The 25,099-nt window shown below is 42.9% G+C and overlaps 1 protein-coding gene across 1 annotated transcript; it reads left to right on the top strand.

Annotated features, from left to right (window-relative positions):
* The first annotated feature begins 20 nt into the window (after positions 1-20).
* Psmb1 (proteasome 20S subunit beta 1) lies at positions 21-19,264 on the top strand. The gene is made up of 6 exons (XM_038339832.1): positions 21-181; positions 3,665-3,772; positions 4,464-4,545; positions 7,332-7,461; positions 16,855-16,961; positions 18,791-19,264. Exons 1-6 carry the CDS (start codon positions 72-74, stop codon positions 18,974-18,976), a joined length of 723 nt encoding a protein of 240 aa, XP_038195760.1. The 5' UTR covers positions 21-71; the 3' UTR covers positions 18,977-19,264.
* The last annotated feature ends 5,835 nt before the right edge of the window (positions 19,265-25,099 follow it).

Here is a 25,099-nt window from a genome sequence, read left to right on the forward strand (position 1 = left end):
GGGCCGGACGGGGCCGGAAGTGGACCTGCGCCGGTGGCCATCTTGCCGTGAGACAGCAGGAGTCGGGCGCGATGCTTGCCATGGCTGCTGACCGAAACCTCAGCCGAGAGCTGGTAATGGGGCCTCAGGGCTCCACCGGCCCCACGCAACTGCGGTTCTCTCCTTACGCCTTCAATGGAGGGTAAAAGCTCGGGTCTGCTGCGCTCACCTTGGTCGAGCCGGGGTGGCGGGGATGCAGCCTGCAGCCGGGACCCGGACGGTGCACGGTCGCCCTCGGGGCCGCTTGCTCCAGGGCGGGCTCCAGCCTTAACCCTCTGCTCCGTGGGCGGCTGTGTCGCGGGGCCGGCGGGCAATGGGGCGATGTTCCTGTTAGCATTGGTTCGTCCTGGTTGATAGACGGCGTCGGTATTTCCGTCGCTGAGCCGTCCGATCCGTTATTATTTCAAATAGAAAATGTCATTGATTAGACTTAATTTGTGGGCCACTGATTTTTTTTTCTTTTAATGCTTGTTTGGTTTAAGTTCAAGGGTGAAATATAGAGGTTTTTGTTATACTGTGGGACGTGGCTTTTTCTGAGCTATGTCCCCGGCCTTAGACGGCCTTCCCCGTGTGTGTGTGTGTGTGTGTGGTGAGTGTGTGTGTTCTTACTCTCAGATTGCTTGTGCATTGTAATTATTCGCAGTATTCGAAGGGATTTTCTTTTCTTCGAATTTAGGACCCTTGACAATACAGGGATATTTTTCATCGAAGTCTGTTCATTGAAACAACCATTATCAAAAAAAATGTGGCTTGTTAAGAAAAGCGAGATAGCCCGGAGGTGATGGCGCACACCTTTAATCCAAGCACTTGGGAGGCAATGGCCAGTGCAGCGAGTTTCAGGACAGCCAGAGCTACAAGCAGAAACCTTGTCTCAAAAAAGAAAAAAAAAACATTAGCTATGTCTTTGTGAATGTTGAACGTTCACTGTGTAGGGAGTGAAATATTGACTGTAGCCTTGGCTGTGCCCTCTGAAGAATAAATGTGGAAGTGTGCTGTGCGGCTCCTTTCGGTTTCTTGAATGGTGACATTTTTGGAGCACTTAAGTGACTGTCTCATAGTCTTTGTCCTTGGCTCTTGGCATTTAGATAGCCCTGTCCAAGAACTGGTGCGAATTAGAACTGGTTTTAAATTCATTCTTAGCTTTCGTTTTCCAGTGTGCTGCTTCATTTTGCGGTTGAATGCTAAGTACTTGCGTTGTGAGGTGTGTTAACTTCAAGGTGTTCTGAATGCAGTACTCATAATTAACATTTTAACCGCTTGTAGTTTCTCTTAATCCATTGCTCTCCTCATAGTTATTACAGCTCTCAAGTAACTCACCCTTCTCCTTTTTTTTTTTTTTTTTTTTTTGGTTCTTATTAGCATTTATTTCATTTATTGCAACTGGCCTGCCAAGTAGCCTCTGGTTCTGCAAAATGACACTAGTATCTTTGTGGCTTCCAGATTTCGTCACTTAAGACTTTTACATTCCTCGTCCCTGGGAATATAATTTCTTTATAATTTATAATATAAGTAACTATTTCTCCAAAGTCCCCTTAATTCTGGTGCCTTTGGGAAAAGGTTTTTAGGTCACTCTGTGTTTCACCATAACTCATGATAGTAAACAAAACAAGCGGGGTGGTGATTCCTTTTGGTCACCTCTGCTCCTTCAGAATGCTCGTGATTATGTCATAAGTGTCAAGTGTCAAGTTGGGGATGTTGCAGTTCCTTTTCCCACTAAACACACTTAGGAAGTCACGAAAACTTGGTTGCATAGAGTGGTGATGTATTGTCCTTTTCGTCCCCTTCATCCTGCTTCCTTGCTGTACATCTCTTATTGGAACAGTATTTATATACTAATTCACACACTATTGTTGCCATAATTGTCTTACAACCTCACTTTGCCAGTGGAGCGTTCTCATTCTTGTTTGTCTAACCTTCAGGACACCTTGCAATGTGTCTGTCCCTAGGTATACAAAAAGGACTGCCTTAAGTTGCTTGAGCGGACTGCTGTGATATTTTTTTCCTTTTGTTTCTGTTCATGGTTTGTGGAACGCCATTCCTCTCTGCTTTGGAGCTTTAGTACAGAACTTGTCTCCGTAAAAATACTAGGTAATGTTTTCTGGGTTTATTTCCTAGAAGGACCTATGCTAGGTGCTTTATGTGAATTACGTTGACTAATTCTCACACTCTGTAACACATCAGGTACTGTTGTTACCATCAGTTTGAACATGAAGAATTTATCCAAAGTCACACAGTTAATAAGTGGCATGAGTGGGCCTCTCCCTCAAGTATCCATTGCTCAGTGCTTCGTCATCACATGGTGCTGTCTTGCTGTATGGCACAGTGACATTGTTCGCTCCCTAGGAGACCAGTCCTATAGCAGGCAGACGTCAACTATTGAATCCTTACAGCATGCTAATGTGAGATAGTTACTGTTATTTAATTATCTATTATTTATTTTAAAGAAGTTCAGTAACTTGCTTGGGAAAACGCCATGAGGATCTAGGTTCTACTTTTATGGTTTTGCTCTGGGATTCTTCAGTAAGCGAAACTGTACAGCAGGATAAAGATAACCTTGCTCTTTGAATGTGGTGTGACACACTGTTCCTGGGAAGACATTACACACACACACACACACACACACACACACACACACCCCTACCTGCTCCATGACTGACTGAGTTAGCTTGGAGAATCAATACATTTTTATTGGGATTACTATAACAGGAGTATGGGCTAGGAGGTACCTCGAGAAGCAAAGATGAATCAACTGTATCTTAGAAAAGTTGACCCCAACACAGTCGATGATTAGAGAAGCTCTAGATCTCTGTACGATTTGTAGGTAGCTCACAATTCCTGAATTCAGAAAATCTCTTAAAGCTTGGCTGGTCAGAGCCTCCTCCCACAACAGTTAAGACAGGGTCTCACATGAAGTTCTAACTGGGCTGGAACTCACAGAGCCCACCTTTCCCTCTCAGGTGCTGGAATTCAAGGTGCACAAATTGGGGGCAGAGGTGAGGGAGGTCCAAGAATTCTCAGGTTTTCATGGAATGTTACTTTGCCTCAAATATTCTCCTTATGACTCTCATGAGTCTGCCCCGCCCTGCAAAGGATATTTCCATCCAGAGGAATAGACATTGCCTAACAGCTCTCTTACAAAGAAATTGATGTGGTCCTGAATTCAGCTTGCTTGTAGGATTACTATCTATACCTGGTCTCCAAGAGACAAACGTGTTGCTTTGTAATGCCAGTGCTTTCTATACATGAATATTTTTGATCTTTAATGATGAAGGTTGATTTAGTGTTTTTCCTGTTACTGCTTCCCAAGGAGATATTAGAACAGTTCCATTTTGTATTCTGTGTTGTATTTTTGAGAAAATTGTGGCCTTCAGTAGTTAGGTTGCCCTCAGTCTTATAACTGCTGAATGGGGAGAGCGCCATTAGAAACTAGGTTAGGAACTTTCCAAGATGACATGTAGCCAGGGATCCTTTCCTCCAGACTTCTGTCTTTCATTTGAATGCTATATCTAGTAGATATATTATATCTAGTAGATTTACCTAGATAGGTCCTGTGGAGCACACTCCTACTTGAAGAGAGAGTTGCCACCCAGAAGAATTAAATTTTTTTTTCTATTTTTTTAATCAGTACTGTATTGGCTATTGCTGGAGAAGATTTTTCCATTGTTGCTTCAGACACTCGGTTGAGTGAAGGATTTTCAATTCATACCCGAGATAGCCCCAAATGTTATAAACTGTAAGTAAATCAGCCTTTCTTTCTAGATTTATTTTATTTGTTTTGTCTGTATGTATGTCTGCGCTTCATGTATGTGCAGTGTCCACAGAGGCCGGAAGAGGGCATCGGATCCCCTGGAACTGGAGTTGTAGTTAGTTGTTGGCTGCCGTGAATTAAGCCCCGCCCCACCCGGGTCCTATGGAAGAACAGCCAGTGCTCCTAACCATCCACTGAGCCATCTCTAACCCATAAGTAAATATGTCTGAAGACATTTCACCTGCCTTTGTGGTTGCAGTTGGAAAGGTGCCTGGCTAATTACAAAGCTCGGTTAAACTTGCAGTGCTTAGATTCTTTGCGCAGCAGTTTAAGACGTGGAGTAGAGCATAAAGAAGCAGCCTTGGCGTGTCTCTGTCCTGGGCATGGCTCGCGTCTTCCATGAGAAGCAGTGAAGTCTGTCTCATCTTCCCAGTTCCCAGCCATAGACTGTAAAGTAGTCACCCTTATTTTCTTTAGCCTGTTAGTGGTTTATCTTTGACTTACCGAAAATTCATTTGGTGTAAGACCAAATGATATTAGTATGTAGACTCCCATGCTGCAAAAGGACTGACTAGCTGTTGGTTTGTATGCCTTGTTTTTTGTTTTGTTTTGTTTTGTTGTTTATAAGCAAATAATTTTCCTGATTTTTTTTTTTTTTTTTTTTTTTTTTTTTCAGAACAGACAAAACAGTCATTGGCTGCAGTGGTTTTCATGGAGATTGTCTTACTCTGACGAAGATTATTGAAGCAAGATTAAAGGTAGGTGCTTTTGTACATGTCTACCCTGTCAAAATAATTCATAAGATTCTTCTGAGCCTCAGTATAACTGCTGCATTAGAGAGAGAGCAAGTTAGCAGGTGGAGTTAACGTATAGGATCCTAGAAATAAGGCAGTACCACCACTGGTGGTTGGGGTCACACAGATAACAAGGAACCGCAGCACATCAGACTGTTTACACCCCTGTGCTTTGTCGTGTTCTCTGTTTTCTGGAGGTGGCCCGAGGGCTCTTCTGGGGCTTCTCCTTCTGAAGTATCAAGTCTGCTCTGGCAGAAAATAGCCCAGGTGCCAGAGGCAGGTGCGTAACTAATCTCTGGAGCATTGATGAAGGGCGGCAGCTTCAATAGAAATCACCAAGGCATGATGTCATAGGAACACGTGAGCAGGGGTGACCACATCCTCTGCCTTCTTGGGTTACTTAAGGAGATCCATCACATAGTCATGAGATAGTTACTCAACTCACATTTGCTATGTGTGGGGCTGTATAGAAATTATTCCATTGTGTATTTTAGAACATCTAGTATTGAAAGCTTCAGAAATTTACATTTATTAGCAGACACACCGTGCCTCCTATTCCATCCTATACTATAACTTATATCTTAAAAATTTGTCTGCTTTTTGTCATACAGCTTACCTGTAATTGTTCAGGATTTTGACCTTGATTTACAGCACTTAGGCTTTGCTTTAGAAATGCTTGCTGTGTGACTAACAAAAATTGGTGAACTCAGCCAGGCATGGTGGCACAGGCCTTTAATCCCAGCACTATGAAGACAGAGGCAGGTGGATCTCTTTTGTGGTCAGCCTGGTCTACAAAATGAGTTCCAGAACAGTCAAAGCTGTTACGCAGAGAAACCATGTGATAAACAACAAAAATGGTGAACTTAAACCCATTTCATGTTTATTATTTTTATGGATAATTTAAAGTTTTTAAGGATATAGTATATCAGGATTACGAAGTTCCTGTTTTGGCATCCTAAGATCTTTTTTAACCTGATTATTTAATTTCATTTACTTATTTTATGTGTATGGGTGTTTGGTCTACACATATGTATGTTCACTATGGGTATGCCTGGTACTCAGGGAGGTCAAAATGGTGCCTGAGCCCTTAGAAATGTCTGTCAGTAGTTGTAAGCTGCCGTGTAGGTGCTGGGACCCAAATCTAGGTCTTCGCAGGACCAGCAAGTGCTCATAATGGTGAGGTTTTTTTTTGTTTTTTTTTTTTGTTTTTTTGAGACAGAGTTTCTCTGTAGTTTTGGTGCCTGCCCTGGAACTAGCTCTTGTAGACCAAGTTGGCCTCGAACTCACAAAGATCCGCCTGCCTCTGCCTCCTGAGTGCTGGGATTTAAGGTGTGCACCACCCCCGCCTGGCTGAGCATGTTTTTTATACTGTTTTCCTTGTAGACTTGAAAAGCAAGACCGCTGCCCTTCAACAGTGTGCTTGTCTAGCAGTTTACGAAGAGTGGGACCCCAAATAATACAGTCCAGTGATTCTGTTTGTGTTTTGTAAGAAATCAGTTCATAAATATTTTAAGTCTCAAGGGCCATTGCATTCCTGTCACCACTGCCCTGGTTTGCTGTTGGATTGAGAAGGCAGCATAAACAACATGGCTGTATTCCAGGAAATTTTTACTTAAAGAATCAGGTATTAGGTCAGGTTTGACTCCTGGTGCTGATACCATTTGGGGTGCACAGTGCAGGAACGAGATGCGTTTGGAACATCTTCCTCAGGCTCACCATATATGCCCTGCGTATTACAGTGTTGTTGAATTAGTAGTGTCAGAAATGAAGAGGGCAGGGTAAACAGACTCTTTAAACCAGTATTCTTCACATCCTTCCCTTAAAAATCTTTTTGTTTGGTTTGAGACAGGGTTTCTGTGTAGTCCTGGCTGTCCTGGGGCTTGATGTGTAGTAGACCAGGCTGGCCTCAAACTCACAGAGGTTGTTCTGCCTCTGTCTCCATGAGTGCTGGGACAACCATTTATTCAGTTAGTATAGGGAACCAAGTATAGACCAGAATAACAGTTCTACCAGAGTCCTACCGTATGGACCAGTGAGCTTATTGAAGTTCTTTAGATGACTGCAGATGAGGGGTTACTTAGAGGGACATGGGCCCCTGAAAGGCAGCTGCATCACCAACAAGCCCACCGGAGCTTGGGTGACAGCTCAGAAGGCTGCTTAACTCTCCCACCAGCAAACGGGCAGAGTCGTCTTTTTCCCAGCGGGTGTTTCCTGGCGTGTAACCTTGAGAACGGCCCTTTTAATCTGATTTCAACTGTCCTGGAATTTGTCAGGTTTATTCATTTCCTGAGTCTTAAAAAAGAGTCTGTTCTTTTTTCCAGGGAATGTTTTTATTCTGAAAAACTTGTTACATGATAACCACCTCAAATATATGTAATTAAACTATCATTTTATGTTAGTAATACTGTGTTATTTGGTCATGAAAGAAATAAACTTTTGCCAGGCAGTGATGGTGCACGCCTTTAATCCCAGCACTTGGAAGGCAGAGGCAGGTGGATCTCTGAGTTTGAGGCCAGCCTGATCTACAGAGTGTGTTCTAGGACAGCCAGGACTGCTTCACAGATTAACCCATCTCAAAAAAACAACAAACAAATAAGTAAGCAAATAAATAATAAGTGAATGAATAAATGAATGAGCTTTCGTATTTCACTAAGGAACACCTATATTATGTACTGGTTTTCTTTGAAGTTTGACAGATTCTGACTCTGCTCTCCTGGTTTTTTTGTTTGTTTGTTTTCCAAACCGTGAAGATGTACAAGCACTCCAATAACAAGGCCATGACAACCGGGGCAATTGCTGCAATGCTTTCTACCATCCTGTACTCACGGCGCTTCTTCCCGTACTATGTCTACAACATCATCGGGGGACTCGATGAAGAAGGTAGCATCTTGCTTTCTGGCAAATGCAAAAGTGTTGTTTCATAAATGTGTATGCTTCTGCCTGGAGTTGAGCCATCTAGCGCAGCAGCTGTGTACTCTGATCATGAAAGTATAAGAAGCTAAAGCTGAAAGGATAAATTACATCCAGAGGCGTAAGGCACCTAGTGAAGGCGTCGCTTACATTTTCTCAGGATCTGGAATGTGTTGGTAGTTACTAGCTTTTATCTTACAGATTTGACCTACAGAATTTGGTGTATGGTTACATAACAGACAGTTAATTCAAAGAGTTTTTAAAAAGGAATTTCTGGAGCTGGAAGAACCTGAGGTTAAGCACAATTCCTGCTCTTGCACAAGACCTGACTTTGGTTCCCAGCCCTGACAACCATAACCATTTGTCACTCCAGTTCAGGGGTCCTGGTGCCGTCTTCTGAACTCTGAGGGTTTCAGGCAGGCATGTGGTGCTCACCCTGTTGTGTAGCATACTTTTCCTGGGGGAGATGTAATACATACACACTGCTCACCTAGATAGGTTGCCAACAGCAGACCAGTGTGGGTACCACTGTGTCCAGAGTGGTGAACTAGTGCGTTTTGTTGGGGTTCCCTACGGGAGCAGAAGTGACTCAAGGAAACCTGTAAGGCCTTCAGGTCGCTCAACAGGTTGGAGAGTGTCACTTCTAGATAGTTGAACAACACGCTTTCAGGCAGCCCAGCCAATCTCTGCTTCTGTTTTGCAGCTTGGCTTGTCTGAAAGTGACTATCAGCATTATTTATTGTTTTCTCTTGGGAGAGAGGGGTCTTGTAAATCTGATTAGTTCCAGCTACTTCCTGAAGCTATTTTGAATTGTTTATCTTCTGTCTTAGCTTTCTTATAGGATGGAATGTTTTAATCAGGGAGGAAACTGCTATACAATATAGTCGTACATGCAGGCAAAAGACTAAGATACATAAAAAAAATTAAATTTTTTTAAAGTAATTTCTTAGTCTTTGGAGCTGGACATGGTAATACATGCCCATAACCCCAGCACTTGGCAGCTGAAGCAGGATTGTATCCTTCATGTTCAAGACCTTGTCTCCAAAAGCAAGGGTGATTTGGGTTAATTAATACCTGTACTTCTCACAGTGTTCTCAGAATAGGCATCTTTAGATTTTTCTGTCAGAGTAAGGTAGGATACATTTTTTAAGACATCTATTAGGCGGGATGTTGTAGCACATGCAATGCCCGCTCTCAGGCATAAGATCTGTAGACCGAATCCCAGAGATTTTTGTCTCAACTGCCCGGTCCCCTTCCTGGCAGCTGCTTATTTATAAATACTCAGCTGATAACTCAGGCTTGTTAAACTTAAATTAACCCATGATTGTTTTCTGTGCTAAGCCATGCAGCTTGGTATTCTCATCTTGCTCCCTCTATGTCTGCTGGTAACTCCTGACTGCCCTTCTCCTTCCCCGAATTCTTAGTTTGGTTGCCCAGCCTATACTTTCTGCCTAGCTCCAATCAGCATTTTATTAGACCAGTTCAAGTGACAAGTCTTTACAGTGTACGAGAGGATTATTCCACAGCAAGGGTCTCTGTGAGGCCAGCCCTGTCTACATAGCAGGTACCACTACAGCTAGGACTTCATAGAGATCCTGTCTCAAAAAACAAAACAACAAATATAGGTTTGTGTGTGTGTGCGTGTGCGTGTGCGTGTGTGTGTGTGTGTGTGTGTGTGTGCATTTACCCCCTCCTCACTGTCATCAGCTCTTGGAGCACTTTGTATAGTATGTTTTGATCATAGTTGCCCATCTCCCCAGTTCCTCCCAGGTATACCACTCCCTAATGCCCACCCAGCTTCGGGGCCTCTTTGTTTTCTTTCCTTTTCTTTCCTTTTCTTTTTTTTTTAAGCCTCAATAAGTGCAGTTTTTGCTACTCATACTCTCGATGTGTGGGTTCCACTAGGATGTGGTCAGCCTGCCTGGGGACATACCCTTAAAGAAAACCAGCTCTCCCTCTATAAACAGCTGTCAGTTGACAAAAACTCCTTTGGTAGAGGGGACTAATGTCCACGTCCCTTCTCTGTGTTGGCTTGAGCTTGCCGAGGTCTTGCTCGCGAATCACACTGCTGTGAGTGCTGATGCCCAGGTGCCCCTCAGTGTCCAGAAAAGGGTCATTGTAGTTGGCACACCATCTTTTCACCCACACAGGTGCACATAATGGAAACTCTTAAGAAATCATTGCACATTATTCTTTCATTGTGTGTGGGGTGTGAGATGCATGTTTGTGCAGATGCCTTCAGAGATGTTGGGAGCTCCCCACAGGTGCTAAGGAATCTTAAACTTGGGTCCTTTGCAAGAGCAGTAAGTATAGTCTTAACCACTGAGCCATCTCTCCAGCCCAGACTTTTTTTGTTTTAAGATTACTATGTCTTAAGAAAAATCACTCTGTGGGGACTGGAGAGATGGGTCAGCTGTTAAGAACACTGACTGCTCTTCTAGAAGACCTGAGTTCAGTTCCCAGCAACCACATGTTGGCTCACAACCCACTATAATGAGACCTGATGCCCTCTTCTGGCTTAGCCTGCAGGTGTACATGCAGAACACTATATACATAATAAATAAATCATTAAAAGAAAAATCAGTCTGTGTATGTTTGTGTGTTAAAGTGCATACATTTATGTATAAAATTGTCAAAAGAACAAACTTAATCATAAAAAATTATATGACTAAAAGCCACAATAATTTTTAAAAAGTAGCAACTTTAAAAAGAAATGAGTCTCTGTGACTGATGTGTCTTTCCTTAGCTGGATCCCAGCAAGGGGCTCTGGAGATGGGATGTAGGTGAGGCATTTACCTCAGGGTTGGTGCATTCACCCCTGGCCTTCTCTCCCCAGGGTGGACCCACTCTCCCCCCCCCCCCCCCCCCCGCACAGAGAGAAGTCCTATGCCTTGCCCCTTGCTCGAGTCTGTGTTTCATGCCTGCTTTTCCTCGGCTCGTGTTGGTATTTTACAGTGGCTCTCTGGCTTCAATTTCTTCTCCTTCTCCTCTTCTTCATTCTCCTCGTCTGTCACTCCCTATTCTTTCCATAACTGCAGCTTAGATATTGCCCATTCTTATTTTTTTGCCTTGTGAATAGTTCATATTTTTTTCTTGTCCTGCTTTTTGGAAATTCCCTCAAGGATTTTTTTGTTTTATTTATTTATTTTTTTTAATTCTGTTGTTGCTTTTATTTCTGGTGTCTTTTAATTTTTAAGGTCTAAGGTTTTTTTATTATTATACTAGTTTTGTTACTTTTTGTACTTTATTAGAAGTTTTGTGTTCTCTTCATGTTTTTTTTTCCCCTGTATTTTGTAATGGAGCCGTAATTATAATGGCCTGTTAATTCAGGGCTGTTTCTTCATCATGAAGAGTGATGTACTGTCTCTAGCTAGCAGTCATTAGCAGTATCCTAGTATACTGCTATACCGCTGTAGTTAAACTACCATAACTACTACTATAACTAGTATACTGCTATACCACTGTAGTTAAACTACCATAATTATTACTACTATAACTAGTATACTGCCATACCGCTGTAGTTAAACTACCATAATTACTACTACTATAACTAGTATACTGCCATACCGCTGTAGTTAAACTACCAAATTATTACTACTATAATTTTTAAAATTTAGTTCTTTGATAATTTCATATATGCATATAATACATTACAGGTTCCATGTACCTTCTCAGCTTACAGCTGGAACCTTTGTTGAGGGTCAGTTTTCAGTTCTTTCTTGCCCACTCAGCCTAAAGCCCCAAGTCCGCTAAAGTCTCCAAAGACTTGCTGTGCTGTCCTGTGCTCTAGGATGGGAGCCTGGAGCCCAGTGCTTCCTGTCAGGACCTCCAGGGTCTAGATGGTGTTTCCCTTATGGGTCCGCCTTTGTCTGTGACTTTATATGTTTCTCTTCTCTACTCTGTCAGTGTGTTCACTTTGTTTTGTATAGTGGGGTTTTTGTTTGTTTGTTTTTGTTTTGTGGTTTTTTTGTGATAGTGTAGTGATGGGAGCGGCAGGCTGTGTCCCGCCACCCGGCTTAGCTTTACCCAAAATAACTACACGGAAACTGTATTCTTTTAAACACTGCCTGGCCCATTAGTTTCAGCCTCTTATTGGCTAATTCTCGCATCTTGTTTTAACCCATATTTAGTAATCTGTGCAGCACCACGAGGTGGTAGCTTACTGGGAAGATCCTAACCCGCATCTGTCTCGGAGTGGAGAGGCATGGAGAGGAGAGGCATGGCGACTGCCTGAAGCGCCTGCCTGACTCTGCTTTCTTTCTCCCACAATTCTGTTCTGTCTACTCCGCCTACCTAATTTTTTGTCTTATTAAAGGGCCAAGGCAGTTTCTTTATTAACCAATGAAAGTAACACGCAGACAGAGGACCCTCCTCCATCATGATAGGTTTTCTCTGTAGCCTTGGATTTTCCTAGAACTCACTATGTGGACCAGACTGACCACAAACTTAGAGATCCTCCTGCCTCTGCCTCCTGGGTGCTGGGGTTTTGTGTATGCCACCACCGCCCAGCCTTGATGTCTCTTCTTAATTCTGGAAATTTTTCTGTTAGGATTCTTTTAAAAATGTTTTCTTTGCCACTAGAACAAGTTCTTCTGTGTCTCTAGCCCGTGTCCTCGGATATCCTGGGATTCCCCGGTTCCTTCTTAATATCTTACCTCTGTTCGTGGGGGTTGTCGCAGTTTTCCCATCTTGTCTTCAGCTCAGATGATCTGTGATCTCCATGATCCATTCTGCTGCTGAGACGTTACAGTTTTATTATTAACTTATGTGTTTTATTTCTGGCATTCCGCATTGCTTTTTCTTCTTTCATATAGGCATCACTGCCTACTTGATTTTTTTGTTAAGATTTATTTTCTATGTGTGATTATCTGCATATATTTATATGTACCACATGTATGTCTGGTGCCTGCAGAGGCCAGAAGAGACCATGAAATCCCCTGACTAGTTACAGAGTGTGAGCCAGCATGTGGGTGCTGGAAACCAAACTTAGAGCAGCAGGTGCCGCGCTGCCTCCAACCAGACCCCCCCCCCCCCAACTTCATCCGACTCTGCTCCTTTGAACATACTTACTGTTTTGTATTTTCTTTTTGGAATTGCATTTAACTCACTGTGATTAGATGTAAATGCTATCAGATTGATTTCTTTTTGACGTTGTGTTGCTTTTCTAGTTTCTGCTTATTGCATTGTGAATTGCATGGCTGATATGTTTTGGTGATTTTTGTTTGTTTATTAGCTATATTCTTTCAGTTGGAATAATTGCAATGTTTAGGTGGTACTTGGGTTTGATAGTTTATAATTTAGAAATAGTTCCTTCAAGAGCTCTGGGTTCTTCATTTAAGCTCCATCTCATGTCCTGAGTGGGTACTATATTACTACTGTGCAGTTGTTCTATTAGCCACTTAATAATGGTGTCCTTTCAGACTTCAGTAACTGTTGGAGATAAATCACCAAGGGTAGTATACAGTATACTTTTTTGGATTTTAATTAATAAGATTAGGAGTGGAAGGGAAGTAGGGTAGGAAAGGATAAGGATTAAGTATTATGTCAACTTTGTAAAGAAAAATAATTCAAGGTGGGTGAAGTAGCTAGGAAGGGAAAGCATAATACTGTTAAGTCTGCAGATTTTAGAGATTGTCTGAGATATGGAATTTTAGGATAAAGTGAGAAGAGAAAAGGTCAATCAAGGATGAGAAGGTGTAGGAGAGAGGGGATATGAGGGGTGGCTGAAGAGTAAAAAGTTGCCTTTGTAAACTGGGTTACCAGATCAGGTCTTATGAGCTACTTTACAGCCAGGCAGTGGTGGCACATGCCCTTAATCCCAGATCTTGGGGAGGCAGAATCTCTGAGTTCGAGGCCAGCCTGGTCTACTGAGGGAGTTCCAGGACAGCCAGGGCTACTGGAGAAACCCTATCTCTAAATACCGAAGGGGCAGCATCGGGAGTGGGGAGCCTAACTTATGTACAAACAAAAGCTAAACCATTATGAAACATATGCTAGAGTAGATATTAAATTAAAAAGATAAAATTATACTTGTAAAATGATTGCTGACACATATATTCTGAGTTGAAAGGTGAGATTCTTAAATCCCCCTGGCTATAATAGGTTCCCCTGCTGTGGTGCTGTGTGGTGGAAGGGAGAGTGGGAGCGTTGTTCTTACAGCCTCAGTGTTCTTGGGGACCTCGGGGCTGTTGAGACTGTTGAGGCTGCTTCTGTGGTGGTCTCTGATTTTACCAGGGATCTGGTCCCCAGTATTACCATGGGAAGTCAGACCCTGTGAATGGTCCATGGTTTGTTGGGGTTTGGGGGTTTTGTTTGTTTTTTAAGATGGTTTCTCTCAGACTGTAGCTCAGGTTGACATTAAGTTTGTTATGCTCCTCCTGTCTCAACTTCTCAGCTGGGGTTACAGTCAGGAGTCACTACACTTGGCTCCACAGTTTTTAAAAGGCTTGAGAGATGGCTTAGCAGGTAAGAGCACTTGGCTACTCTTTCCGAGGACCCAGGTTCAGTTTCTAACCCATATGACAGCTCACAGAGGTCTGTAATGTCAGTTCCAAGGGATTCCATGCCCTCTTGGGGCCTGTTCAGACACGCACACATGTATGTACAAGTGTACAGACAATCGTACATGCACACAGGGTCGTGTACTTCCAGGCATACAGACAGAACACTTGCACACATTTTTTTAAAAGATCTTTTCTAAAATTGTAGTGATGTTTTCTTTGATAAAACTCAAGTGATACATAAGTATATGGTACCTTCCAGTTTTGTTTGTTTTAAAATTACTCGTTGGAGCAGGGAACATTGGCCATGGTGCAGATGGGAAAGTCAGAGGACAGTGTTCCAGAGCTGGTTCTCGCCACCACCAAGTGGGTTCTGGAGATCAAGTTCAAGTCAACCAGCTTTGCAGCAAGTGCCATTACCCTCTGATCCGTCTTTCTAGTACTGACCCCAGTCTTAGCAATATGTTAGCTCACTCTCAGCACTCTGAGCAGGTTGAGTATATAACTGAAACCAACAGACAGGCTGCAACAGGTGGAGCAGTCTGGCTCCAAGAATTAGGTGCTTTCTTTAGTTTTTTTTGGGGGGGGGGTGAGGACAGGGAATTGTTATTATCTTAGTTTTTTTTTTTTTTTTTTTCCTTTTGAGACAGGATTTCCCTGTGTAACAGTCTGGCTGTCCTGGAACTCCCTCTGTAGTTTTCCCCCTCTCTCCCGTCCCCCTTCCTTCATCTCGTTTTAAAACAATGTTATGCTTCTATTGTGAGTGAATGCCACTTTTCTAATAACTTAAGATTTCTGTAAGTTTTTTGCCATTTTGAACATTGCAAAAATATCTGCCTGGCTTATATTAGAAACAAACAATAAATAACTTCATTCAGTGTTTCACAAAGAAACACACACAGTCAGAGTATCTTGGCAAGGCAATTCTGTTTGCAAAAGATGCACCGGAACCCAAACGAGGCTAGCAGCACAGCAGGGCCAGCATGGGCCCATTTTATCCCTGTGACTGCACCTCATCTCCTTGGTGGGAGCTCAGCCTCACTGTCTGACATAGTTGGCTAGTGGATGTGAAATTCAGAAAAAAATGAGTCCTTATCAGCTACCTGTAATTTAATTTTTTCTTATGCACTTGTAAAAAATTTATATTTACAATTTTTTTAGGCAAAATCCTGTTCTGCAAATGAAATTATTTTTGTGTCATGGGTATGGGCTTCTTTACTTACTTACATTGGACAGATACTGATGTCAAATCGCTTTTCCAAAAGACATAATTTGATTTCAGTGGAGTTTGTAAGGATCGCTGGTTTCTTATGTTTCTCTCTCTCTCTCTGTCTCTGTCTCTGTCTCTCTCTCTTTTTAAAAAGTTGCTTGGGCTGGAAAGATGGTTTAGCATTTAGAATACTTGCTGTCCTTCTAGTGGACCTGAGTTTGGAGCCCGTCATACACATACTGGCCTGTGTTATACAGTTGCCTATGATTCCAGCCCCAAGGAATCTCTTGGCCTCCATAAACATTTATACATATGATGTGGACATTCACATGTGAATATATTAAATATATATATTAAAATAATCTATTTTTAAGTTATTCATTATCATTCTAGTAGATCAAAACAAGCTATAACATTTTGGGGAAAATAAAACTCTTCCTGATAACATTTGTGTTTTGTTATATTAAGTAAATGATTAAATGTTACCATTAAATTGGGTTTGCTGGTGTTTGGCAACGGGTGGTTCTTACCTGATCAGAGTCTGGTCATAAATTCACTATCCTCCTGCCTTAGCCTAAAATGTGGTGTCTTAGGGTTTCTGTTGCTGAAATGAATCACCATGACCAAAAAGCAAGTTGAGTAAGAAAGGGCTTATTTGGCTTACATTTCCATCATTGCTGGAAGTCAGGACGGAACTCAGAAGGGGCAGGAATCTGGAGACAGGAGCTGACCTAGAGGCCATGAAGAGATGCTGCTTACTGACTTGTTTATCATAACTTGCTCAGCCTGTTTTCTTACAGAACCTAGAACCACCAGACTAGGATGACCCTACCCACATTGGACTGGGTTCTCCTGTATCAATCAATTAAGAAAATGCCCTGCAGGATTCCCTACAGCCCAATCTTACGAGGCATTTCCTCAGTTGAGGTTTCCTCCTCTTTGATGACTCAAGCTTGTGTCAAGTTGACATCAAACTAGGTGGTACGCATGAATTGTACAGTATGTTGGTAAAGAGTATGTTTACTTAATAGTAAAAAGATAAACAGTAAGTTTTTGGTATTTTTACTTATATTCAGCTCTAAGAAAATTTTTAACTATCAGGTCTATGCTGAAACTACACAAGCTTATTTGTTAGTAATAGTATGAAGATTTTGATTAGAACTTGAAATAAAGGCCTGTCATCATCACCTAATATGTCTGAATGGCCTGCTTGCTCAGGGCCATGAAATGGTTGTCAGTGACATTAGTTCTAGGCAAGTTGGCCACAGTGTTGGGGTATCAAGATGTGAACCTCTTATCTCCAACCCTATTCCATAAATAGTCTGAGCCGGGCGGTGGTGGTGCATGCCTTTAATCCCAGCACTCGGGAGGCAGAGGCAGGCAGATCTCTGAGTTTGAGGCCAGCCTGGTCTACAAGAGCTAGATCCAGGACAGGCTCTAGAAATTACAGGGAAACCCTGTCTCGAAAAACAAAAAAAAAAAAACCAAAAAAAAAACAACAAAAAAAAAAAACCAAAAAACATAGTCTGCTGGGGTCCACTGCACAACAGAAAATGTATTCTAACCTTTGCCAAAAGAGTGGCCAGGTCGATAACACTCTGTATCATGTTCTGAGTATTTCTCATGGTGTAATGTGTACTTTTTATTCCTTAGGAAAGGGAGCTGTGTATAGCTTTGACCCAGTGGGCTCCTACCAGAGAGACTCCTTCAAGGCTGGGGGCTCAGCAAGTGCCATGCTGCAGCCTCTGCTTGACAACCAGGTACTGTGACCTGTGTGCCTGCCTATGGCCTCTGCCTGTGGCAGCTAAAGCAGCTGTGGTGTCCTCCAGCCGAAATGCTGCTAAGGTCTTCTTGATGGTTTTGCCTGCCAAACCATTTTTTCTCTGTTTTTCTGGTGCCCTTTTTTTTTATCTGCTCTGTGGCTTCATAGACTCTTTCTCTGCAGTTGTTGTTATGGCTTTGGTCTTGTCCATGCTATCTTTACCTGAAATCACATGAATGCTTCCCTCATTACCCTTACTGTTTCTGTTTATCCCTATTTTACATTCCACCTAGATTCAGACCTGCATTATTGGGTTTTCTAATAATTCTTTCATCCTCCAAGCTAATTATCTAATTCATGCTGCTCATGATTCCTGTCCCCTGCCCTCTGATGTTTATCTGTCCATCTCATCTCTCCTATAACATACCTAGCCATTGCTTTCGCCTGAAATGATGTCTTCTACCTGATCCACACTTTAGTCAGGAATAGCTCATGCTCTTCAATTTCAATGTCTTCTCCTAGTTTTTTTTCCTGTGCCATTAAAAAAGTACCACGACCAAAAGCAACTTGGTGAGGAAAGGGTTTATTTCAGCTTAGCTACTTGTACTCTATGGAGGGAAGTTGGGACAAGAACCTAGAGGCAGGAACTGAAGCAGAGGCCATGGAGGAATGTTGCTTACTGGCTTGTTCCCCATGACTTGCTCAACCTGCTTCCTTATACAGCCTAGGACCACCTGCCCGCAATGGGCTGGATCCTCCCACATCAATCTTTATCTAGAAAATGTCCCACCAGACTCATCTATATAGGCCAGTCTGATGGAAGTATTTTTTCAGCTCAGCCCCCCCTCCCCCATATAACCTGCACAAGTTTTTCTGATGAAGCTGCCTTTTACCGGACTTAATGGCCATTCTGGGCGGTCTTGGCTCCCCCTTGTAGTAGTGAGGTGGCGGGCTGCGTCCCACCACCCGGCTAGCTTTACACCTGAAATAATTACACGGAAACTGTATGCTTTTAAACACTGCCTGGCCCATTAGTTTCAGCCTCTTATTGGCTAAGTCTCACATCTTGCTTAACCCATTTCTATTAATGTGTGTAGTACCACGAGGTGGTAGCTTACTGGGAAGATCCTAACCCGCATCTGTCTCGGAGAGGAGAGGCATGGAGAGGAGAGGCATGGCGACTGCCTGAGGCATCTGCCTGACTCTGCTTTCTTTCTTCCACAATTCTGTTCTGTCTACTCCGCCTACCTAATTTTCTGTCCTATTAAAGGGCCAAGGCAGTTTCTTTATTAACCAATGAAAGCAACACATAGACTACTCCATCACCCCTTCCCCACTTACTATGATTTTTTTTCACAGTGTCTGTGTCTCAGTGTTTGTGCTCTTGAGAAGTTGAGAGCTTTGCCAGATTTATGTGTGTTTAAGCTGGAACTAGAATATTCTTAGTTTGACATCCTAATGTAACCTGTTCTATCCAGTACAAATCCTGGGACACAGGAGTGTGCTGTGGGATGCTGGACATCAGTACAAATCCTGGGACACGGGAGTGTGCTGTGGGATGCTGGGCATCAGTACAAATCCTGGGACGGGGGAGTGTGCTGTGGATGCTGGACATCAGTACAAATCCTGGGACGGGGGAGTGTGCTGTGGATGCTGGACATCAGTTCAGATCCTGGGACACGGGAGTGTGCTGTGGATGCTGGGCATCAGTACAAATCCTGGGACGGGGGAGTGTGCTGTGGGATGCTGGGCATCAGTACAAATCCTGGGACATGGGAGTGTGCTGTGGATGTTGGGATGCTTCATACGAGTCTCTTGTCTTTCCAGGTTGGTTTCAAAAATATGCAGAATGTGGACCACGTGCCCCTGTCTCTGGACAGAGCTATGCGGCTGGTGAAGGATGTCTTTATTTCTGCAGCTGAGAGGGACGTGTACACTGGCGATGCCCTCAGGATCTGTATTGTGACCAAGGAGGGCATCAGGGAGGAGACTGTTCCCCTCCGGAAAGACTGATTGTCAGCCGTGTATTGGAGCTGTATACAAGCTTGTGTTTATTAAAAAGAAGCATGAAAAGTGCTCGTTTTCTTACAGTGTCTTCTCTAGGTGTGACAAATTGGGAAGAATTTCTTCCTTTGTGGCTGAAGAGATGACTCATCAGTTCAGAAAGTGTGGCTCTTGCAGAAGACCTAAGTTTGATTCCCAGCACCCACCTGTAACTCCAGTTCCAAGGGATACAGTGCCCTCCTCTGTCCTCAGTAGGCAGTACATATATAATGAAAAATAAAATCTTCAGTAAAAGAATTTTTCTTTATTTGGGTTTGCTTATTTATTTTAATATTTACTTTACATTTTGTATGTGCTTATGCGAATATATGCCACATGTGTGCAGGTACCTGTGGAAGCCAGAAGTGGGTGTCAGTTCTGGAGCTGGGTTACAGGTGTTCAGGAGCTGTCAGATGGTGCCATCCAAACTTGGGTCACCTGGAGGAGCCATACGCCCATCTCCAGCTGTGAAGAATGACGAAAACAGGACTAGGGAGATGGTGGTTTGGTTTGGTTTAGTTTTTTGGTTTTTCAAGACAGGCTTGCTCTCTCTCTCTCAGTAGCCTTCTATCCTTGACTGTCCTGGAACTCGCTCTGTAGGCCAGGCTGGCCTCAAACTCTGCCTCCCAAAGGTTGGGATTAAAGGTGTGTCCCACTACCTTCTGGCTAAAGAATTTTCTTGTTGACTAAAATTGTTTGCATCTGTGTTTGTTGGCATACGTGTGGAGGACAGAAGACAGCTTGAGGGTGTCGGCTCTCTTCCACCAGGTGGGTCCTGGGTTATTGTCAGAGACTGCTTGTTCATTTCCCAGCCCCAAAATAATAACAGAAACTATATTAATTGCAATACTGTTTGGCCAATAACTTAAGCTTATTTCTAGCTCTTAAATGAACCCATTTCTACTAATCTGTATCTCCTCGTGGTTGTGGCCTACTGGTAAAGTTCCTTCCAGAGTCTCTCCTGCTGCTGGTACTCTATATATCTTTTCCAGCCTAGCTATATTCTGTTAAGCTATTGGCCAAATTATTATTAACCAATGGCAATCGAACATAATCATGGCATGCAGAGGGAAGTCCCACATCACTGAGGGTCATATATGGGTTACCAGGCTTGGCAGCAAGCACCTTTTAAGCAAAACTGCATTTTAACTTTTATAACACTTGAATAAGATGAACTGTAAATGTTAGGGCTCACCCAACTACAGAACTACCTCAAGTGTGGTGGCATTTACTGCTAGTTGGTAATGTTTAAAGAGTTCAGTTGTTTATAAAAAGGGGAGATCGTATGGGTGATATGGGAGGGTCTTCTGTCTATGTGTTACTTTCACTGGTTAATAAAGAAACTGCCTTGGCTTTTTGATTTAGGGCAGGATTTAGATAGGTGGAGTAGACAGAATGCTGGGAGAAAGAAAGAGTGAGGCAGTCGCCATGCTTCTATCCAAGACGGACGGTGGCTAGAATCTTCCCGGTAAGCCACCACTTTATGGTGGTACACAGATTATTAGAAATGTGTTAATCAAGATGTGAGAGCCAATAAGAGGCTAAAGCTAATGGGCCAGGCAGTGTTTAAATGAATACAATTTGTGTGTTATTTCGGGGCATAAGCTAGTGTGGCGGCCGGGAGCCTGGCGGCAGGAACGCAGCCCACAGCTCCTTCCACATATGGAGTGTTTTTGACAGTAAATGTATATGCAGGTGTTTTAAGAATGATAAAAAAGCCAGACAAATTTCCTTACATTTATCCCTTCCAAAAAAAATTACCCAAACCAGTAAATACGTCAAGAATTTATGAATACATTTGCTGTGTCTTCCAGGCTTCGGAATATAACAGATGTTGGTGTTTGTGTGTGTTAAGCTCTCAAATGGACCAAATAAGAAGGGATTTATTAGGGGAGTTGATACAGAACTGTCAAGGCCACAATAACATTCTCCAGAGTTAGTGTAAGCATAGCTAGTTGAGGCTCAACTGAATAGGACTTCCAGGGTACTGTTCTTCCAGCTTTATACTGGAACCCAGGCTAATGTTAAACAGTCATCTTTCTGCCTTTGCCTCCCAAAGTGCTGTTATAAGTGTGAGCCAAGATGCCTGGCTGAGAACCTGTGTTCTGATGACCAGGGGAGGAGGAGAATCTGTTCTGCCTCTGGAGAGATGACAAATTGCCCCTATTCTTGCTTCTTTTTATTCTGTCTGTCTGTCTGTCTACCTATTTATTTTGAGGCAAGATCTCACGTATACCATATTGGCATCAACCTTGCTATGTAGTTAAGGACCTCTGTTCCTACTTCCTTTAATTGCTGGAATTAAAGGTGTTCACCACCACACGGTTTATGTTGTGGCTATACCCAAGGTTTTGTGCCTCCTGAGTTTAATGACTAATCTCGGTTGTCAAGTTGAGTGTGTTTGGAATAAACTAAAAACCCAGGTTGCTGGGTACTAGGTGACCCACCAAGCCAAAAAGTTGGATGTGAAGAGCAGCAATCCATTATCAAATGGAAGTGGTTTGTACCTGATCAGGTCCAAATAGACAGAGAACAAGCAAGTTACATGAAGTTGCCTAGCTACCTTTTTTTCTATTCCTGTTACATTGTCTTCTGTTCCCAAGCATGTTCTTACAGCTTCATGGGGTATGCTTTATGATTGGCTGACTGAAGAAAAGGTAACTAGGGCCTGATTTTCTGGTTATTCGGCATGCTGGGCAGGCACCACCTAGAAGTGGGCAGCTGCATCATTACAGTCATGACAGATACTGGTGAAGGGAAATTTTAGCAATGGGTAAAACCTCAGCCAAAGCATGTGGCCATACATTTTGCTTGGATTGAGAAGTGGTCAATTGTGTAATTGTATTCCTGGGCTGAAACGTGGTTTGGCTGGATAGTCAAGGATTGGAAGGAGCAACATGAGAAAGTGACGCATTTGGGCAAGAATTTTTGACTAACTGTTGCTGGTAGCTGAGGTATGTCAATCCAGGATATTTTGTGTGTGTGCGTGCGTGCGTGCTCATCCTGAGAAAGGCTCAGGTCCCGGACATCCAATGCATCCAATGTAGTCACTTGCTGGCTAATAAAGACTTTCTTGCTTGAACCTGTGTCTGAATGGTCTTCTGTAGTGGATCCCTCAACCACCACAGCAGATCATATAAAGATTGTGTTTGTCAGTGTCTTTCAATTCTCTTTAGCTACAGATTATTTTAACACAATTTCTGAAGCCTTTTGGCATGGCCTTGTTGCTGAGGTTCAGAATGTGTTGTCATGTAATTCTTAGAGCTAACTCAATTATCTGGGTGGCTTTTAATGAAGATTGTAAACACACTTTAATCAACCTCTATATGGATGATTTTATTCTTGCTGCATAAAATGGAAGGGATTGAAAGAACCTAATGGAAATTGTTGATTTTAAAAAAGGAAACTTACTGCGCTTCTTATCTGCGCTCTGTTCCCTAAGATCAGTGGTAATGAGATACTGTCTCATCCACAAGATGACTATGCATTTGTCTGTTAGCGTCAGTGGATCTATGTGCAGTTCAAGATTGCATCTGTACGTTCATTTTATCCCAAGGAAGGAATAGCCTTGACTGTGGCTGTGAGCACTCAGACAGGCTCAGCCCCTCTGCTCAGTGGTCGAGTCACATGTCTGTGCCTTACTGTAGCATGAGTTCAGCTGCCATGTTGCTTTTTATTTATGTGGGAGAGGTGCACATGTGCCACAGCACGCATGTCTACCCGCTGCCATGCTCCACTTCATGATGATCACACACTCACTCTGAACTGTAAGCAAGCCCCATTTAAATGTTTTCTTCTGTAAGAGTTGCCTTGGTTGTGGTCTCTTTACAGTATAATAACCCTAACTGAGGCAGAAGTCAATGGCTCCTCACCTATCAGCCATCAACTGCCAATAACTTCGTAAAGACATGTCCAGACCCCTTAGCTCCTCCCCAAACCATGATGTAAATTTTTACAGACTCAGTCTTGTGCTGGCCTTGTAAGGTCAACTGTAGCTATGAGAGTTCATGAGTGCTCTGAGCAGGCCATGCCCAGGGGACAGCATCTCACCGCTCTCCTTCATCACCATCCAGCCCATGCATTCTTTCCTTCCCATCTAGTATATGGTTAAAGAGACTTGGAAGGGAAAACATTGCTGCCTCATTAAAACTGATAACTCAGCACTTATTAGCACGGTGACCAGCCATGACTCTGTCTTAACTGTCATCACTGCGTAAAGCTAATCTGACCAAGGCTCAGGTTAGTAGTCTGAGTATAAACATGTGTCCAAGAGGCTGCTAGACAAACTTGTAAAACTGCTGTAGTGGAGAGTGAATCTTATGTCTGCACCTAAGACAGCAGATTCACCTACAATAATACAGCTTTCCTTCCCAGAATTCCTACTCCACAGTATAGTCCCTACTATCCACCATGAAGTTCTGTTGGGTCTGCCTATCTTATTAAGTCCCAACTCAGAAAGACATAATTATTTCTTTGTCTTCTTTTTGAGATGGTGGCCAGAGCTTGAGGATACTCTTAACTCCCCAGTGCTTTGGGCTTCCTTATTCTCTGAGCCCTACCCTTGTCGTTGACCACCTTGCTGGCTTACTTTCTCTAAGTCCCCTCCTCTGGGCAGCTGTGATATTAATAATTTGCCTGTCTTGGTATTTGTATTTTAAAATCTAATAAATGGTCCTCAGTCTTAAAATAATAACAATAAAAAAGGAGGCAGTCTGAAAACGTCCTTTTGGCAAAACAAGCAATAATTTCACCTTGGCCTGTGGCCTCCTCAGTCATGGATGTTTGACCAGGTCCACAGTACCAGTCATGAACTCCCTCCTGAGGGGCAGATCTCAGACCCAAGTAGAAACCAGATGGTTATCCCTATAATGGTCATGCCACTACTGCGCCAGTGGCCACACCTTGGCTGGCATGTTGTTACAGCATGTCAGGTCCACAGATGGACAGACTGTTTTCCTTCAGCTGTTTATGTAGCAACTCTCAGCACCATGGAAGCTGGCCAGCAAGGAGGAAGCTTCCATCTTAATTCTAGTAGGATTTCTCCAAGTCCTGCATCCACAGTATATGGTATCTTCAGCATTAGGACTTTACCATTTGACTCTGGTGGGCACTAAGAGCAATGGGAACAACAGCTTGTTGTTTTGGGGGGACCTGGGACCTAATAATTCATAGGAAGGTATTCCAAGCCTGGCACTGGGATTTTTTTGTTTAATAAACCATTCTGGGATCATCTATCCATGCAGGGTACCTCCTTTCAAACTTTTTGATATTGTATTTTTAATTAGATTATCAAGTAGTTGGTTTCTCTCTCTCTCATGGTTTTTTGAGACAGGGTTTCTCTTTGTAGCCTTGACTGTCTTGGAACTCACTCTGCTGAGCAGGCTGACCTCAAATTAACTTGAGATCAGCCTGCAAATGTGTGTAGGTACCTTGGAGACTAAAGGTCTCAGATTCCCTGGATCTGGAGTTACTTCTAACGTGGGTGCTAGGAACTGAACTCAGTTCCTCTTGGAATGCCCTTAACTGTTGAACCATCTCAGCTGGTTGGAATTGGCATTGGAATTTTTTAAAGACTATGGGGTTTTCAAAATTGTACTGTATTTTATATTATGATACTACATGAGAATATGTTGACAAACAAGAAATGAAATATTTAACAGTGATTTGTGTGTTTTAAACTGGCAAGGAGGGAGCATCCTGATTCTTTTTCTTGTCAACTTCACACAGCCTAGAATCATCTGGGAAGAAGGAACCATAGTGAAGAATTACCTGATCAGATCAGGCTGTGGTCATGTCTGTAAGAGATTGTCTTGATTGGTGATTGGTTTTCAAGGGCCCAACCCACTATGGGCAGCAACATCCCTAGGTATGTAGGCCTGAGCTGTCTAGGAAACCTAGCTGATTATAAGCCCCTGAACAAGCCGGAGAACAAACCAGTAAGCAATATTCCTCCAGGATTCCTACCTTCAGGTTCCTGCCCTGAGTTCCTGCCCTAATTTCTCCCAGTGATAGATTGTGACCTGGAAGTATAAGCCAGATAAACCCTTTCCTCTACCTTTTGATCCTGGTGTTTATCATGGCAACAGAATGAAG

The sequence above is a fragment of the Arvicola amphibius genome, chromosome 8, assembly GCF_903992535.2.
Source record: "Arvicola amphibius chromosome 8, mArvAmp1.2, whole genome shotgun sequence".
NCBI lineage: Eukaryota > Metazoa > Chordata > Mammalia > Rodentia > Cricetidae > Arvicola > Arvicola amphibius.

Coding starts and splice junctions, on each gene's coding strand:
- Psmb1 (XM_038339832.1), top strand. CDS start 72: ATGCTTGCCATGGCTGCTGACCGAAACCTCAGCCGAGAGCTGGTAATG. Junction 182..3,664: donor CCTTACGCCTTCAATGGAGG/GTAAAAGCTCGG, acceptor TTTTTTAATCAG/TACTGTATTGGCTATTGCTG. Junction 3,773..4,463: donor AGCCCCAAATGTTATAAACT/GTAAGTAAATCA, acceptor TTTTTTTTTCAG/AACAGACAAAACAGTCATTG.